The 18,259-nt window shown below is 45.4% G+C and overlaps 1 protein-coding gene across 1 annotated transcript; it reads right to left on the bottom strand.

Moving 5' to 3' along the window:
• Window positions 1–70: 70 nt before the first annotated feature.
• VARS1 (valyl-tRNA synthetase 1) lies at window positions 71–17,535 on the bottom strand. Its single transcript, XM_074236680.1, has 31 exons — window positions 17,416–17,535; window positions 17,157–17,322; window positions 16,055–16,483; window positions 14,548–14,682; window positions 14,216–14,354; window positions 13,633–13,757; window positions 13,466–13,550; window positions 12,968–13,068; window positions 12,672–12,799; window positions 11,975–12,139; window positions 11,257–11,338; window positions 9,970–10,089; window positions 9,724–9,832; window positions 9,550–9,644; window positions 8,474–8,564; window positions 8,048–8,172; window positions 7,737–7,840; window positions 7,491–7,649; window positions 7,240–7,330; window positions 6,717–6,822; window positions 6,551–6,621; window positions 6,202–6,327; window positions 5,647–5,751; window positions 5,264–5,332; window positions 3,891–3,969; window positions 3,598–3,725; window positions 3,092–3,247; window positions 2,518–2,724; window positions 2,282–2,393; window positions 1,748–2,073; window positions 71–225 (listed from the first exon to the last, which is right to left on the bottom strand). The coding sequence occupies exons 3-31, from the start codon at window positions 16,439–16,441 to the stop codon at window positions 157–159; spliced, it is 3,795 nt and encodes a 1,264-aa protein (XP_074092781.1). The 5' UTR covers window positions 16,442–16,483; window positions 17,157–17,322; window positions 17,416–17,535; the 3' UTR covers window positions 71–156.
• Between the last annotated feature and the right edge of the window lie 724 nt (window positions 17,536–18,259).

Genomic DNA, 18,259 nt, shown 5'->3' with positions numbered 1-18,259 from the left:
TCAAAGAATTTGGCATCTTATTCCTGCTTCCTCAGGGAGCTAATTCCACATTATACAAAGAAATAGAAGGTTTGTGCCAAAATATTTTATTGCTGCAGTGTCATCCCTCTACCCAATAAATAGGAGGTCAGGGTGCTGGGGAGCTGTCTCCAGTTTTCACAGCATCTTCTCAAACAGGGCAATGGCTTCATCTACCTTCTTCAGTTCTGCCTCTGTCTGTTGGAGCTGGGGAGGGGAAGGAGATAAGGAGTGGGTAAGAATCCCCAAGGTCCAAAGGAGATTATCCTTGCCTACAAAATGCAGGCAAACCCCTAGCCCAGAAAGCAGTCAAGAGAGGAGACCCTCAAAGGGCAGCTAAGTGGCACAGTGGGTAGAACACTGACCCTGACGTCAAGAAATCCGGCTTACTACTTAACCTGTGCAAAAATTAAAAAAAAAAAAGGCCAAGGAGAAGAGACCCTAGGGAGGAGCAAATAGGAAAACGGATAACTCCAAGAGAAATAAGAACAGGGACCAAATTATGTTCTACTCATATTCCAAGCAACTCCCTCCCCACACTTTGCTACTATCAATTTTCTATTCATCTTTTGAGGTCTGACCCCAATCTGTTTCTGTGGTGCCTTACCTACTATCCTATACCATAATGCTCTCATCCCCCCACCCCACCCCCTTTTTTCTCCCTGCTCTGAGCTCCCAGAGGTAGCATATTCAGGCTGCACATGTAATTATAAAACTGACATTGGAAGCCCAATTTCCCATGACATTGTATCAAAGGTTCTATCTCATCACACCCACAGAGGTTCAAACATTGCAACCAGATTACCCCCCTCTAATTCACCCCCTTTATCGACAGCATATGATCATGAGTTTTAGGGAGGATCTGGGGCACACAGGTGAGGGCCAAATGGAAGACAAAAGATAAGGGACATAACACTCCTTTACCCTGATATATCTGCCTAAGGGAAAGCACCTGAGTCAAAGACCCTAGATTTTCTTGCTGGAAACAATCTGGGATTTTCTTGTAGCTAGTTAAAAGAGCCTCCTGTTGTAAACCCCAAGCTGGGACTGCCTTTCCTTGCTGTATTGTCTCAAATTAGATTTTGATTGACCAAGTCCCGTCCCCCCCCCCCCCCCGGAAATGGATTGGGACAGTATCCTAGGAAAGACACCTGCCTACTTTCTTAGATTCCAATGAATACGAACTCTTTAGTAAAAGAGACAACTCCCAAGACAACTCCCTACTACCCTGTTGTGTGTTGTTGGGTGAGATGCTGAGCCTTCAGGGATGATGGTATTCCTACTAACTTCAGACATATGAATTATAGAAATGTGAAGTTGCTATCAGTGCTGTTAAAATACATGAGATGCATATGAAATATTTATGAAAGAGCCTGGGAAGGAATAAAATCTGAACCAAGTTTCCCCCCATCCCAAGGACCCCAGCAGCTCAAGGCCTTGTGCTTATAACCCAAGTTCTCTTACAGTTACTTGTGATCAAAATCCCTTAGGAACAACCAAGGAGCTGTGTACTTGCTTATGTAACAGGAAAGATAGGGAAAAGTTGAGAAATTACATCTTATTCTACTATGGGAGGGGAGAAACTTAGGTGCAAAAACAGGTGTTGGTAGCCAGGAAAGAGCAGATAGGCTAGTGCCTAGGGCCTTTTACCAAAGGGATTCAGGAAGAGCTGGCCTTATATCCTCAAGTAGGGATTAGAGTGGGAGGATGCCACCAAAGACCCACACACCTTGGCTTCCTCATTCTCCTGGACTTGGGAGGGAACCTTGGTGGCATAATCGGGTACAGCCCGACGCTCCCGAAGCCTCTGAGCCTGACGCTCAGCTTCTCCACGTTTGGCCCGGAGTTTTGTTAGCTCTCGGGCAGGATCCACCAGCCCTTGAAGTTGCAGGTGGACAGAGCATCTGTCAGAGGCCAGACCCACAGCACAGCCCTGTGGGGCAGGGGACCCAGGGAGCAGGATGGTCACAGCTCCAGTGTTGGAAAGGGCCTGCACATAACCTGACACTGCAGAAGCCTGTATTCCTGTCACCTTATCTGCCACTTCCAGGAAACCTGTGGTTGGAGAAAAAGGAAGAGGTGAGGCTAGTCAGTCCCTTGGGCATCTGATGAATGAGGAGATAAACAAAAGCTGGCAGAGACCAAGACAGAATAGAATGCCTGAGGGGCTAGATACCCTAAAGCAATAGGGAGCATTAGATGGGTTAAATCCCAGGGGCCCTGGATGTGATGGAGGTAAAAGAAAACATGCAGTGTCCCTCACACTCAGGCTGGCTCCGGGTAAGGTTGTAATCTGCTCGTAGAGAGCGCACAGCCCTAGTAATGCTGAGTGCAAGCTCAAAAGCAGCCTCGGCCTCAGAATCCTTCCAGGAGAACTGTAATAAGACGAAAGTGTTCGTGAGGCAAAAAAATACAAGGATAAGCCCCTGTTGTCAGGCTCTTTTGTGCCCTTCACCCCAGTCCCCATTTCTCTTCAGGGAATCTGGCATCAATTCGAACCTCACTGGGCTCTGGGTAGGGGGTAATACAGAGACTGGGTGGGGCCTGGGGTCCCCGCCGAGGCAGGCGCTGATACAACTCCTCAGTCACAAAAGGCATGAAGGGCGAGAGTAGTCTCAGGCCCACATCCAGGCAAGTGTAAAGGGTCTGCCGGGCGGTATCTATTGCAGCTTGGTCGGTCCCGGAGAGCACAGGTTTCAGGCACTCCTGGGGAACAAAAACATACCTGTGGGATTTGGAAGGGATTTCAGAGAAAAGTCTAGCCTTTTCAATTTAAACAAGACAAACTTTAAGTACCTTGTCACCTAGGCTACCCTGTATCTCTCCTGTAGAACTCTGAGTCCCAAACAAGTTTGGTGAGGGCCAGTCATAATTTTCCTTCCCCTGGGATCCCAAGTAGCCTTCTGCACTTTGGACTGTTGTTCAAAACCCTTGCTCTCTTCAATCTCCCTCAACTTTACTTTCTTTGGCTTTTTGTAAGCCTGGGTACAAAGAACAATAACTCCTGAGATCTAAAGAGGACTGGTATACCCCATAGTTTTCTGGGAGATAATATATCTACCTCCCCTCTTACCAGGTAGACATTGCAGAGGTCATAGAGCCAAAAGCTGTACTGGGCAGTAGTTACAGTGGGGAAGTCATATGCATGGAAACCTTGGCTGCTCAGCACAACAGCTTCACTCAGGCGGCTCCTAATCCATCGGTCAGCCAAACTCTCCTGACTGCTGGCCTACATAGGATAATGGTAGGTAGTGGGGGAGGAGTCAAAGGGTATTTGAACAGGAACAATGCCATTCTCAGGGATTAGAAATGAGTCAGGTCAGCAAAGTTCATTAAGCTAGCACTTGATGAAACTGCTGCACTCAGAGAACCTCAAGCCATCTGAATTTGGCCCCTGAAGAAAATTCCACCTATGGAGTAATCTCAAGAATTGGTTTTAAGTAGGTTTAAAGTGAGCTGAAAGATTAGCTCTTGAAGGGGTTGTCTGTCTTTTTTTTTTCAGAAACCCCGTCACACCCAGCTATATTTAAGAGTTTGAGGGTACCACCCTTCTCCCCATCAGTCCCTGAGGTCCCTCACTTGGGTAGTAGGTGAGGGCACAAATCCATCTCCCAGTGCCCTAAGGGCAAACTTGGTGGCATTCCAGAGCTTGTTACAAAAATGTCGATACCCGAGGATTCGGTTCACATCCAGGTTAATGTCCCGACCTAGGGAGATAGTGAGGAGGTGAGCAAAGGGAGGATCAGGATGTTCCCACCTCCACATACTTTCCATCACCCCATCCATCAGGGTCCCAGGGCTAGGAGGCCTCATAGATCTCAGGCACATCCTGGGAGAGCAGGAAGAATTAGTGGGGGATGGTGAGGTCATACCCTGAGAAGTGTAGGCACAAAGTCCAAATCTGAGAGCATCTGTGCCGCACTCAGGGATTCCATTGGGGAAATCTGCTTTCTACATGGAGAAATAAGATGTCAAAGATAACAGATCCTTATAACCAGACAAACAGCCATCCTTTTTTTTTCAATCTCAAAAGGATCTTAAGATTCAGAAAGGAAACTGAGTCTTCTCTGTTCCTCACACAGGACCCTCCATCTCCCAACCTCTGCTTTGACCACTTCTTTTGTCTGCAATGTCCCTCCCTCTCACCTCCATGTCCCTTTAAGCATCCCTTCAAGATGGCTTAAGCAGCCTCTTCTACACAAAGCCTTTTCTGATTTCCTCTCCCAAATACCCTCATCTTTTACTCTTTGATACTGATTTCTAATTTGTACTTTTTACATTTACTCTGTACATCCTCATAAATGTAATGGTTGACTACCCTATTAGGAAGCAAGCTCCTTAATAAGAAAAGTTTCCTTCTTTGTATTTCTATCACTATTGCCCAGCACATATTAGTTGTTATTGTTGAGCCACTCTTTAGTCATGCCACCATTTGGAGTTTTCTTGGCAGAGATATTGGAATAGTTTGCTATTTCCTTTGCCAAATCATTTGACAAATGAGGAAACTGAGGAAAATGGAGCAATTAGTGGTCTGAGGTGGGATTTGGATTCACAAAGAGGAGTCTTCCAGACTTCTAAGTTCTGTATTCTATTTTATTTTTATTTTATTTTATTTTCTAGGTTTTTGCTAGGCAAATGGGGTTAAGTGGCTTGCCCAAGGCCACACAGCTAGGTAATTATTAAGTGTCTCAGACCAGATTTGAACCCAGGTACTACTGACTCCAAGGCCAGTGCTTTATCCACTTCGCCACCTAGCCGCCCCTAAGCTCTGTATTCTATCCATTGTGCTATCTAGCTGCCCAAGCGCACAATAGGTAATTAATAAATGTATAATGATTGAATGATTGATTAGAGGCCATTTAGTGCATTTTCAGTTTTTTTTCAGGTGGGGGAAACTGAGGCTTAGAGAAGTTACATGACTTGTGCTCATGGACACTACCAGCTAGATGGTGTCAATTTCTTTTGGCTACAATTTCCGGATCCTGGATAAAAGTCAGAGGCTGAATCTCCTCCTTCCCTTCCCTTTTTCCATATAATGAGTAGTGGGTGATCAGTACTTAGGCCCTTCTGACACAATAGCCAGTATTCTACCTAGTACAGCATTCTCCTCCTCTCCTTCCTTTCTCTTAGGGCTCTCTACTCTCTAGCTCCTTCCTTATTTTTATCATGTCTCCTTAGAGAATTCCACAGGTTCCCCTATCTCTTCAGAAGGCACATGTTCTCTCCAACCCCTAAAATCCCATACCTGCCCTTCCTTGGCCTTCTCCATTTCACTGAGGTCAAGGTTGCTGGTCAGTAGCTGGTCATGAAGTCCCTAAGTAGAGATGAGGGAATGATTGGAGAAACTTAGCACAGAGGGTCCAGGAATTCCCTAGAAGAGGGCATCTTTTTTTTTGGTCACATCCCTCTGGCAATCTTGTAAAGCCTCTGTTTCCCTTTTCAGAACAGTATAAGTAAAATTCAAAGAACTACAAGAAAACAAATTATAATGGTTATCAAACTACACCCACCTACACACACCCACACACCCACCTACACACCCCACAGACCCTAGGTGAAGAAGTCTTTTCCTACATCTCCCAAAGTTCCCTCCACTCCATTCTTCAGGTCTTGAATATCTAACCTTACCTGTAAGGAGAGCCCACTGATGACATCCAGGGGGTCAATGACATTACCAAGTGATTTACTCATTTTCCGGCCATGAGCATCTCTGACAAGGGCATGGAGATAAACCTGTGGGAAGATCAGGGGAAGGAAGGGGTCACTTAGATCAGATGGTCCTACTAGTTCTAAAGAGAAATACTGAAGGAGTTCTCTATCCCCACAATCCTTGATTCATTTCTCTGTCATGCAATTCAATAATTCTCTATAGGTTTCTGGTGACCTACACTCTGGTTTATCCTTTAGTCCAAGCCTTGGAGCTTCTGAGGGTAATATGCTTTAATGCCCCAGTTGAGGCCCTCAAAGCAGATGTCCCAGGTTAGGGAGTGCTTCCTGGGTCACAGATTTTGAAGATATTCTTTGTGGAATGATAATTTTTTTGGGGGGGAAGGGAGGAGTACAAGTGGTATCAAGGTTAACTCTTGGAAGCTAAAGATATAATCTTCACTGTTGGGCAGAGTGGTACCCCAGTGCCAAAGGCCTCATTTTACATAGGAAAGATACATAGGTATTTGTTCCTACCTCTTTGAAGGGCAGTTTCCCCGTTAGCTTCAGACCCAGCATCACCATGCGGGCTACCCAGAAGAATAAAATGTCATGTCCTGTCTCCAGAAGGGTGCCAGGATAGAATATACTTAAATCCTCTGACTGAAGGGAAAGTAGAACATAACAGGGACCCAGGTTTCAGACGTGCAAAGGTCCAGAACATCCAGTTCTTCAGTCTATTTTTCCCATAACCAGAATCTATCCTTCCATTCTCACCCCAACCTACAACCCAGGTATTAAACCCCAAAGTCCTTTTACTAGTAATCCAGTATCTTCCCCTACAAGTCCTTCAGGGGACCTAAATATTAAACCCCAACCTCCATACCTGGTTGGGCCATCCAAAGATGGAAAAGGGAAAGATACCAGAGGAGAACCATGTGTCTAAGACATCCTCATCTGAAAGGGGAAAGAAATCAGGGTTGGTAGTCTGGCTGGAATAAGGCATCCAGCTCCATCGCAGATGTCCCCTCAGACTTTCCAAATCTCTTTACCCTGTGAGAGACTAATCTTGTCTGGGGATACTCCAAACTCCTTGGCTGCCTTCTCCTTTGCCTCCTCTTTGCTTCGGCCACTCACCCAATACCGACCATCAGTATCCTGTCCCCAGAGGAAGAAGCTGTGTTACTCTGATACCCTCAGAACCTGACTTTTCTTGGATGATACTCATGCCCCTTTCCTTTGAAAGAATATGAGCAACTGCCCTGCCCCACTGTGGGATCCTCAGCTTCTATCCATCCCCCCCTACCCACATTTCCATCCTTCTCAAGGTTCTTGGAATTCAGTCCATCATACCCCTAATCCTTTTTCCAAAGGGATCCTTTTTCATCTTGTCAGTCCCTCTTCAACCATCTTCCCCTTTATCTAACCCCCCCCCCAATTCCTACCCTCAAGACTCCAGAAAGCTGTCTCTGGGCATGGATGTCAAAATGTAATTCTCAGTCTCTGACTTTCCTTGCCCCCAGTGTCCTCCCCTCCCCTCTCCCACAGGGATACCAAGGTTCAGGGTTTTTTCACCTCTCCAGGGGGCACTCCAGGATCATTGACAGTAACAAAGTAGGCAGGGATTCGGTGACCCCACCATAGCTGCCGGGAGATACACCAGTCTCTGAGGCAGAAGGGAGAAAGGTATAGAGTATAGAGTTAGGAGAAGGGATTAAAGGCTACCATCTTCCTCTCCCAACCAAATCCTTCCCCCTCCCTCTCCTCTCTCACAACCTCCCACTGGTTTCTGCTTTTAACATCCATAACTCTCCCTTGACATATACCTGATGTTGTCCATCCAGCTGTGCCAGATTTTCTGATGGACCTCAGGCAGTATCTTAAGGTCCCCCCGAGTCACGGCTGCACTGGCTGCCTGGGCCATCTCCCCACATCTCACATACCACTGGGGTTTAAGGAGGGGTTCAATTACATCTTTGGAGCGGCTGCAGAACAGAGAGATAGTCCCATGAAAAGAAGACCTTTTTTCACAAAGGTCTGTCCTGGCCTTTAGCTGAAAGATTCTCTCTTACTTGCATAAAGGTACCACCATTGGGTTATCCTTCACTCCCCGGAATAGTCCCTTGTCTTTTAGGGCTGCCAACACTGCTTTCCTTGCCTCAAACCGAGGAAGGCCCTATAAAATAGAAGAAATGTCATAAAGTCCTAGGAGCATCCATATCCTCCACAAAACATAAGGCTCCATCACCCTTCTTCTCTTTTAACCCTAAATCTTCCCCCATATCAAACTTCCCCTCATGGGGTTTCTCTCTTCTCCCTTTCTCCTCTGTCTTTTAGCCTTCCTATCACTTTCCCAGCTACTCTACCTCTTCATCATTCTCACCAGAAAGGGAGAGGGAACGTTGATAAGGTTGCCACGGTGGTCCATGATGCTCACTGCCTCTAGCTTGTGCCTTTGCCCAACCTCATAGTCATTCTGATCATGAGCTGGTGTAATTTTTACTGCACCTAGTGGCAGGGATATGAAGGTCAAATCATCAATTACTATGGATCAAAGGTTTCTAATCCCAAAAGAATTACAGTTACCCACAATCCTCAATGTCTGAATGGGTCACTGCAAGAACTTTCTCCCCCAAATCAATGGGTAAACTCCAGCTTTAAGCAAATCTATTGTATTCTATGGAGAAACAGCAAGTGGAGAAATGTCATGGGTATCCCTCATCTTAATCCCCAAATATGTGAAGAAGGCCTCCAATCACCCTTATCTCTGAAGAGGGGTCTATTGCTTCCCAGCTCTCCCCAAACTCACCAGTGCCAAACTCCATGTCCACAAACTCATCAAAGATAATAGGAAGGCATCGAAGGAGGAATGGGTGCATAACATTCTTTCCCCTAAGGTGCTGGGAACATAAAAGATGAGTACCATCACCCAGAGTAGGATGCAGGATCCCTCCAGACCAGAGCATGACGACAAGGATAAGGGATAAAGGCAGACAGATATCCTCCCTGATGTAAGACTTCAAGACTAGAATTTCATCCCCAGGGTAGCTAGGTGGTGCAGTAGATAGAGCACTGGCCCTAGGTCAGGAGGACCTGAGTGAAAATCCCACCTCGTACACTTAATTACCTAGCTGTGTGATCTTGGGCAAGTCACTTAACCCCAATGCCAAACAAAAAAAAACAAAAAAAAAAAAGAGTAGAACTTCATCCTCAAGAATATGATCTATGAGGGGAGGCTAGGTGGCACGGTGGATAAAGCACCAGCCCTGGAGTCTGGAGTACCTGGGTTCAAATTTGGTCTCAGACACTTAAGAATTACCTAGCTGTGTGGCCTTGGGCAAGCCACTTAACCCCATTTGCCTTGCAAAAACCTTAAAAGAAAAAAAAAAGAATAGATCTATGCTGCATATGTATAAACTGTTAGATCACTTGCTGTCTTGGGGAGGGAGAAAAATATCAAATTCAAAATCTTACCAAAAAATGAATGTTGAAAATTATCTTTACATGTAATTTGAAAAAAATTTTTAAAATGGATCTATAGCCTTCTTCAATTTTCTCAAACATTCCCATATCTAAAGAAAATTCCACCTTACCTGTCCTTCTTAGAACCTCTTCCAGCTCTATTTTGGATCAACTGAACAGAAATGCACAGCTCCAAATAGGGAAAAAACCTTGTTTCATGTGAGAGTCTTCACCTCAGAACTCTCAGGTCCCCTCCCAGCTACAGCCTCCCCCCCCACCCCCTTTTGGGATAAATTTATTCCAGTTGCTTCTAGAGAGCAGGGATTGTTGTGCTTTTGTTTGTCCTGGGGGCCTGGCCAACATAAAGGTTGTACTTAAGAAAACTTCTGGGTGAGTGGATTGGTGAGAGAATATTCCCTTTACCTGGTATCTAGGGTCATTGGGATGAACAGCCACAGCTACATCTCCCAACATAGTTTCAATACGAGTGGTTGCTACCACTATCTCTTCATTGCTCTCTGGGGAAAGGGAGGAAAGAATACTTAGCTTCTGCCTTATACCCTGGGATAGGGAATTCCAGTTGTCCCTGAATCCTACCTGAATTTTCTATCTTGTAGGCAAAAGAAACAATGACTCCAAATTCCACCTTCTCCTGATAACCTGGGACAGAGAGCAGGGTTCGGCCTGACAGCTCTTTCTTATCCACCTATGGAGAAATCGGGGAAGAATGAGGGCAACTAGAAAGGAGAAGCTTTATGTAATAGGAAATTAACTAAGGAAACAAATTAGGACAATGGAAGGGAACTTAGGGAGATCAGAAATCTTCCTGGGGACACCACACACCTCAATGTCAGAGATAGCAGAATTGAGACTACAGGACCAGTTGACAAGTCGGGTACTCCGGTAAATGACGCCATCATTATGAAGGCGGACAAAAGCTTCTGTGACAGCTGCTGAGAGTTTCTGGAAAGGAATGGAATGGTGAACAAGGGTTAAAAAGAATCTTCTCCTCTTGTCAGGAGGGGGTCCTAGTTGCTAGGGTGAAGGATCTGAAGTGTAAGGGAGAAGGAAAACTCTGATGCAGATTTGCCACTTCCACCATATGCCCAAGGTAGAACAGTCTTATCTACCTCAAGGACCATGAAAGAATTGGATTTTAGCCCTTACTTTAGTCCCCTTCCCACTACTGCCCTGTCCTCATCTTTAGGGACACAATAAGACTAGCCATTGTGAGAGAACTGTGTATTTTCTATGGCGGCAATGATTCCGTATGCTGATAATGGCCTCAAGAGTACACTCGGTATGTCTTGGGGACATTGAGGAGTCCAGCCTGACAAGAGCTTGCTGAGAAAAGAGCAAAGGAAGTAGTCCCAAGAAACCCTGGGGGAACCCTGACTTTGCTTATCTTTCAGACAATGGATAAGTTTCACTTAACCTTCCTGAATCTCAGCTTCTTCATTTGTAAGAAGGGATTGAACAAGATGGCCTCTAAGGTCCCTTTCAAGCTCTAAATCTATGATCGTGTAATCTCTCTGGGCCTTAATTTCCTCATCTAGCAAAAGAAGCAGCTGGACCAGATGATCTCTAAGCTCCCTTCCAATTCTAAATCCTACGATCCTAGGAGTAATGAAAGACAGAGAGGTAGGACCTTGAAAACCATGTAGAAGAGTTTGGAATTGATACAACCCTCAAGGAAACATCAAAAAAGGCATATTTTCATAAGCCAACACTTTACTATCCCCTAATGTTTTTCTACTCTACCTATAGGTTTCTTCAGGAAACCCCTTGAAGAGCAGCATAAGAGGCTGTACCTAGTAATTCCTGTGGGTGGATGGGTTCCTAGTGAGAGAATCTACCCTTTACCTGCTCTCTGGGGGTCAGTGGGTACATAGCCAAGGCTATATGGTAACTAAAATGTTTGCTGTCACCACTTCCCTTTACAAGGGACTCCTTGTAAACCCTTCGATGTCTTTGCTTAAGATATCATTTATTTTTCTCCCATTGCACCTAGTTCATTGTTCTGTGTGCACAGAAAGCAGTTCATTAAGGATTTACTGGCCCAAAAGTCATGCTGCTGCGTCACTAAATCTAGTGAATCCTTAGCTCCTAATCCCAATTCTCTATACTCACAGGGTCCATGGTGAAACAAGCTCGATCCCAGTCCAAGGAGGCACCAAGTTTCCTAAGCTGATGGTAAATCCGATCTCCTTTCCTGGAGATAAATAAAGAAAAAGTTTGGGGAAAGTTGGTCACCACCCTCATCTATTTTTCCCTCCTATTCTTCCTCTTTTTTTTTCAAGGCAATGGGATTAAGAGTCTTGCCCAAGGTCACACAGTTAAGTATTAAATGTCTGAAGTCCAGTTTGAACTCAGTTCCTCCTGACTTCTGGGCCACCTAGCTGCACCTAATGTAGAAGTAGGTCTCTTTTAAAAAAATTTTTAATTTTATTTAAGGCAATGGGATTAAGTGACTTGCCCAAGGTCATATATCTAGACAATTATTGTCTGAGGTCAGATTTGAACTCTAAGTCTTCCTGACTCCAGGACCATGTTCTTTCCACTGCACCACCTAGTTAATCCCTTTCTATTCTTCCTAATCTTCATATCCCCTCTGGTATCTTGAGAAAAAACAGACAGGTGTACATGCACATTCACATTCTAATTACCCTACTCCATAATATGTCTCCCTATCACAGAACCAATGTCAACTGAGTTCTTTTATCACTTCTTGAAGCAGGGAAAACCCAAGTCATCAAATTTCCTATATGGAGAAATATGAAGGCCAATACTCCTCCCTGACCCTGTGAATCCATCCATGCAAAGAAAAGGATGAGTGTTGGGCACTTACTCATTCTTCCATTTCCAGACCTCTTGTAGGAAGGCCTCTCGACCGAGTTGATGGCGGCTCAGCCCACGTTCTTTCCATAGTTTTTTCTCCACAACCACCTGTGTGGCAATACCAGCATGGTCACAGCCTGGGTTCCACAGGGTTGTCTCTCCTCTCATTCTGTGCCTGGAAGGATTTAAGGTTAGGGGATGGACACATGATGTATCTGTAATAGTATGGCCTCATTAAGAAAGAAAAGAGTTAATAGTCCAATTGGAGAAAGAACTTGACCTGGCAGGGAAGTCCAGAAATAGAAGGTCAATGAAATAACTAGGGAAAAAAAAGGGAATCAGAGATTGAAGGTGAATGGATAAGAATGCATCCGTATAAGCCAAGGAAGGGATTCTATAAACTATCCAGCTGGAAAAAAAGATGATAAAAGAGCCCATATCAAGACTCCCCCCCCAAAAAAGATACCCAGATTGTTCCAAGATGGACAGATGAGATAAAAGTCATAGAACTAGCAAGGGAAGGAAAAGCAAACGGTGGACAAAGAAGACAATGGGAAATAAGAGGAGAGAGGGAAGCAAGAGGGCCATGGATAAAACCTTATTAAAGGAATAGAAAGCTAAAAGGGAGAAAAGGAAGTCAATGAAAAGAAGGGACTGGAAGTAGAGGTCCAGGGACCATAGAAAGGAGTCATGAAATAGGGCCTTACCAGCGGGTCAGTGAGTCCTGGATGGCATTGGTGAGGGCATGACCAAGGTGCAAGGACCCTGTAACGTTGGGAGGTGGTATACACATCATGAAGATACCTCGAGGATTAGGTTCCGACACACTGGCACGCTAGGGAGAACATGAAGAAGTATGCTACCCTTATTCTTTCCAGACTCCTTTGGCTCTGGTCACTCCTATCCAATACTCCCTTCTCAGACTCCAGTACCTAACTACTGCTACCCCCCCCCATTGAGCTCTGAATTCTTTAAGGAAAACAGCATCCAGCCACATGCTTACCCCATACTCTGGTTTGAAGAATCCTTGGCTTTCCCACCAAGAATACCAAGCAGCCTCAACATACTGGGGACTATAGGAGTCAGGCATAGAGCCACTGACATCTGAAGGAAGAGAAGAGACATACACAGGAGGATAGGAATGGGGGAAAGGACTAGACCTCTGATTTCAGTGGCCTAGGGAATTCCCAGATAAGAAACTTCCGCTAATAAAGCAGGTCACTAATTTCTCTGCAACTCTTAGTCTCAAGAGAGTTGCCTAGAGCAATGGCAGGTAAAGTAACTTGCCTAGAATCACACAGTCATTATGTGTCAACACGTGACTTGAACTTAAGTATTCTTGAATCTGAGTACATCTGAGTACAACTCTCTATTCATTATGACATGCTACCTCTCTCCTCCCCAGATGGAGGACATATAGTGCAAAGAGAGATATGGCTTAGAAGGTGCCTAGGAGAATAAAGAAATGCTGCTGTATCTTCCTCCTCCTCCTGCCCAATACCTTTCTTCTCCCCTGGTGGGGTGGGAATGTCATAGGTTATGACCCCAGGGTCCCGTTTCTCCTTCTTCTCAATTTTCAGCTTCTTCTGTATGGGAAAAAAGGTAATTCAGATCCTGTTTCAGGAGATCCCACTCCCAGCCCTTCTACCTTTTTTCTCAAGCCCTCACCTCCCCAGGGGGAGGCTGATGTAACTGGTTCTTTTGTTTCTGCTGAAATTTCTCCAGTTTTTCTCGCTTCTTTGCTTCCTTTTTCAGCTGGGCTGGAGTCTTGGGGGACCCAGAAATCTCAGAGCCTAAGAAAAAGGTTCAGTCTGAAAATCTTTACAGAAAGTAGCTTATTTCAGATACAAGTCAGAAAATCTTGGCCTAGAAACATTTTGTCCATTGCTTTCTTCTCTATCCTTTGAGTATCTCACTACTTCTTTCTTCTCTATCCTTTGAGGATCTCACTACTTCTATCACTGTTGTTTAATCTTTATTCTCTCTACTTCTTCACAAATCCTCTCCCATTTATAAGTCAAAGACAGGAAGTTAAGTTCTATGGAGGATGAGGATTGGGTATCCTTGAAAATCATTGTATAGTAGAAAAAACCATGAATTTGCAATCAGAGACCTTGGGCTAGTCACCTAATCTCTGTTTCCTTATTTGTAAAATGAGTAGGACTAGATTGCTTCTAACGCCACTACTAACTCTAAATCTATGATCCTATAATTCTAAGATCCGCTAGATCTTCCCTTCTCCAGTCCTTACCTGGTTGCTGTGGAAGAGGCCGCATCCCGGAGCACAAGGACACTTCCCCTAACACAGCTCGAAATTCTGGTTGCTGGATGCATGTCATGAACCAACGGCTCACACTACCCCAAGCCCAGCGAGCAGGAGGGTCTAGAACCTGGGAGGAGGTGGTATAGAGGGTTCGAGGAAGGGAAGGTAAAGCATACCCTACTACTCAGCCAAACTGCCCAGAAATTCCCCTCCTTTGTCTCTGCACAATGCCCAGATGCTCTTTTCATTCCATCCAGTCCTAGGGCAAGCTTCTTCCCCCCAAACACTTCTCTTCCTCAGCCCACCCCAGGGCAACTCACATAGCGGAAGGGTAGCAGAAGGGCTGTAACAGCAGCCAGGTCAGCCAAAGTGGGGGCTTCCCCTGCTAGATAGGTGTGCAGCCTCAGTCTCTCTTCCAGTGGACCCAGTGCCCGTCCCAGAGCTCCCAGAGCTGCCTGAGAAAAGGAAACAAAGAGAGGCAGTAATGGAATTGTAGTCAAAAGAAATCTGGGTTCAAATCCCACTTGGATATCTTGAGACCATTGTTCAGTTCTGTCACTTCATTATCCCATTTGGGATTTTTTTTTTTTAGGTTTTTTTGCAAGGCAACAGAGTTAAGTGGCTTGCCCAAGGCCACACAGCTAAGTCATTATTAAGTGTCTCAGGCTGGATTTGAACTCAGGTACTCCTGACTCCAGGGCTGATGCTCTATCCACTGCGCCACCTAGCCGCCCCCACCCATTTTTGGATTTTTATGGCAATGACATTGGAATAGTTTGCCATTTCCTTCTCTAGCTCCTTACAGATGAGGAAACTGAGGTAGATAGGGTTAAATGACTTGCCCAGGGTCACATATCTAATTGTCTGAGGCCACATTTTAACTCAGAAAGATGAGTATCCCTGATTCTAGGCCTAGCACTCAAGCCACTGTGCCTTGAAGCTATTCCTTCAAGCTCATAGGCAAGTCATTAACCTTTTTAAGTCCAAGATAAAAATGGAACTAATAATAATAACTAAGTTGTCTAGATCACAAAATTATTGTGAAGAGAGATGTGAAAGGTTTTCTAGATATTGAAATGCTATATTAATGTCAGCTATTATTATTCTCTCCTTCTCCCAAGATTCACTCCCATCTTAGTACCATACTTTTAATTTTTTTCTTAATGCTCTCCAGAAATCTCACTTTTCTCCTAAGCCCAAACTCCCAAATCTGATCTTGGTCCCTTTTCCCCAATTTTGTTTCCCAATCATTTAAATTCTCTTCTATTGCTCTCATCACCTAGTCACTCCCCTTCCCTTCAAATCAATTTCTACTCCTCATTCTCATTTCTCCTCTTTTGTCTAATTTAAAACCTAAATTAACAAGTCATATTAATGGTAGCAATAAGTTATAGAACTAATATTGATCTTCATTAATATATGGAATTTTCATACCAGGACTGACTGGCACCAATAAAATCACAAGACTAGGTCAAAAACAAGTCAGGTCAAAAAAAAAAAAGTTTAGAGGATGGATTTAAGATTTACAAAGCAAGTTTTTATATATCTATGCATATGTGTGTGTGTGTATGTATACTTACATATATGTATATGAACATCCTTTGAGCCACAAAATAATTCTATAAAATATTGGTATAAGTTCTCCGACTTTGAAGATGAATTACCTCTGGCTCAGAAAGATAAGCTAATACTTGGATCACTTAGGACCAAGACTTCCAATTTCAAATCCAACACTCCTTTCACTCCATTAGTCTCAGCCTCCTTTTCTCCCTCAACCCACCCTCTAGTTCAAACTTTCCCAATTCCTTCCCTTGACTCCCTCTTCACCTGTGGGTCCTGGTTTGGGTTCCGAAGGCCTAAAGCAGGTAATGTGGCCCCACAGGCAGCAGGCACAAGTTCTCCATCAGCATAGCTGACCCACTGCTGGACAAGGGTAGCTCCCCGACTGCCTCCAGGTCCCCCCATCCCTGCAGGCCACAGCAGCTGGGCAACAGCTGCTGCTCCCCATACTCTCAGGCCCCCTGGTCCCTGCTCCAGGACTGGCAGTCGAGGTGGGGGGATGGAAGTTCCACTGGTAGGGGGTGGCTGGAGACAAACTCGGGGGGGAGGACCTCCCCACCCTGGGCCAGGTCCAGATTCCCCATATCTAGCAGCAATGAGGGCCCGGAGGCTGGGAAAAGCATCAGGATGAGGAGAGACGTATAGAATGGACATAGTCCCCAACGTGGCAGGCACCTCTGCCACACTTGCAGAGACCTGGAAAAGGAAAAATAGACTTAAGGGAGAGGAAGGACACTAGAAAATCTCAAAAACATAACTGAATTAAGTAGCTTATGGGAAAAGAACACAAAATTTGGGAACTGGGGTTGGAGTGAAGGGGTGCAGAGAATAAAACACGAGTTTGGGGGAAAATCAGAGTTTAGCCAGCGATACATAGGCCACTGTCAAGAACTGTTTTCTCTCCTATATCCCCTGGGCCCCAACTGCTTCCAGTGCCAAAACAGTGGGGAAGAAGTTGGGGTCGCTGGAGTTAAAGATCCTCCTTAAATCCCAGCCTTGGGTTCCGAGGAAAGGAGGGGAGGGGGCGTGTAGTAAGGCTGTGAAGAACATAGACCCAAGGGGGATGAGGAGGTGGTCAGGGAAGGAGGCGGGCTGCTTGGTCGCTTCACTCGCAGATCCAAGCGTCGGAGAATGAGGATTTCTTGATATCTAGACTAGGAAGGGAGAAGGGAATTCGGAAAGACCGGCTGTTCTGGGGGCAATCGATTAGGGGGCAGGATACGGGTGCAGGAGGGAGAACAGCTTCATCCCCGGGCTACGGGGTGGCCAGGGGCTGTGAGGGACCGGAGCCCGGCGTGGCCTGTAACTTCCCAACCATCGAGGCGTTAGAAAGATCTAAGGAGAAGGGCAGCGGATGGCCGGACCGTACCCTGCAGGGGCGCTGCGCCCACTGTTTGGTTCCTCCCCGGCTACCAGGGAACGCGGGTTCCAGTGAAAGCCGCGACTTCCTCCACGTGTCTCGCCGCCTTTGTGACAGACCAGCACTTCCGGGTTCTTCGAAGGACCCCAGATTTCATAGCTGTTTGATGTAGCTCCTGTTCGGAAAAAAAGAGACTTCCTTTCCAACCCCTCCCCAGATCCTGGCAGGGTGGGGACGAGATGGAGCCAGGACGGGGTGAAGGAGAAACCTCGTCTCTGGACGGCGTCTGAGCCGCAGTTGGTGGGCGACGGGGCACTGAGGGTTGGTGGCGAGGTACGGGGGCCTCGGGTCCTGAGTGAAGCCTGGAATCCGGCCCTAGCTTCCGGGTGGCAGGGGGTGGGGCTTTCCTTCAACAATAGGCCTAGGTCCGGACTTAGAAACGCGCCCCCGCGCCGCGGCTCCTAGGTGATTTCCACCCATCCAATCGGCGTCCAGGATCCAGCCCTAAGCCTCTAACTCCTTGGCCTACAAGGCCTTTTGAGGTTTTTTCTTTTCTTTTTTAATTATTAACTTGTTTTTCCATTATTTGTAGTTTTTCAACGATCATTTTTAAATTTTCTCCTTCCCAGGCCCTAAGATAAAAAGTAATCAGGTATAAGACTATACATGCATAATTCATGTTACACGTATTTTATTATTAGTCACGCTGTGAAAGAATCAGAACAAAAGGGAAAAGCAACGAGAAACAACCCCCCCCCAAAAAAATGGTGAATGAAAAGTGCTTTGATCTGCATTCAGACTCCATAGTTTTTTTTTTCCCTCAGGATATGGGTGGCATTTTCCATTTCAATTCTTTTGGAATTATCTTTGATCACTGTATTGTTGAGAATTCTATCATAGCTCATCTTCACAGTTGCTGTTACTTTGTACAAGGTTCTCCTAGTTCTGTTCACTTCACTAAGCATCAATTCATGCAGATCTTTCCAGGCTTTTCTGAAGTCCATCCACTCATGATTTCTTACAGAACCATAAAATTCCATCACATTCATATACCACAAAATCTTCCTGACTCCATTTTTGGCATTTGTTGACATTTGCTTGCCATTTCCTTC

The sequence above is a fragment of the Macrotis lagotis genome, chromosome 5, assembly GCF_037893015.1.
Source record: "Macrotis lagotis isolate mMagLag1 chromosome 5, bilby.v1.9.chrom.fasta, whole genome shotgun sequence".
NCBI classification, from domain to species: domain Eukaryota; kingdom Metazoa; phylum Chordata; class Mammalia; order Peramelemorphia; family Peramelidae; genus Macrotis; species Macrotis lagotis.
This window is presented reverse-complemented; position numbering and strand designations above follow the sequence as displayed.

What these genes read in the sequence shown, in the direction of transcription:
- VARS1 (XM_074236680.1), bottom strand. Translation starts at nt 16,441, where the DNA reads ATGTCCATTCTATACGTCTCTCCTCATCCTGATGCTTTTCCCAGCCTC. An exon ending in TTCTGCTACCCTTCCGCTAT is followed by an intron (nt 14,355 to 14,547) that starts GTGAGTTGCCCT and finishes ACCTCCTCCCAG; the next exon opens with GTTCTAGACCCTCCTGCTCG. An exon ending in GGACATGGAGTTTGGCACTG is followed by an intron (nt 8,173 to 8,473) that starts GTGAGTTTGGGG and finishes CCCTGCCACTAG; the next exon opens with GTGCAGTAAAAATTACACCA.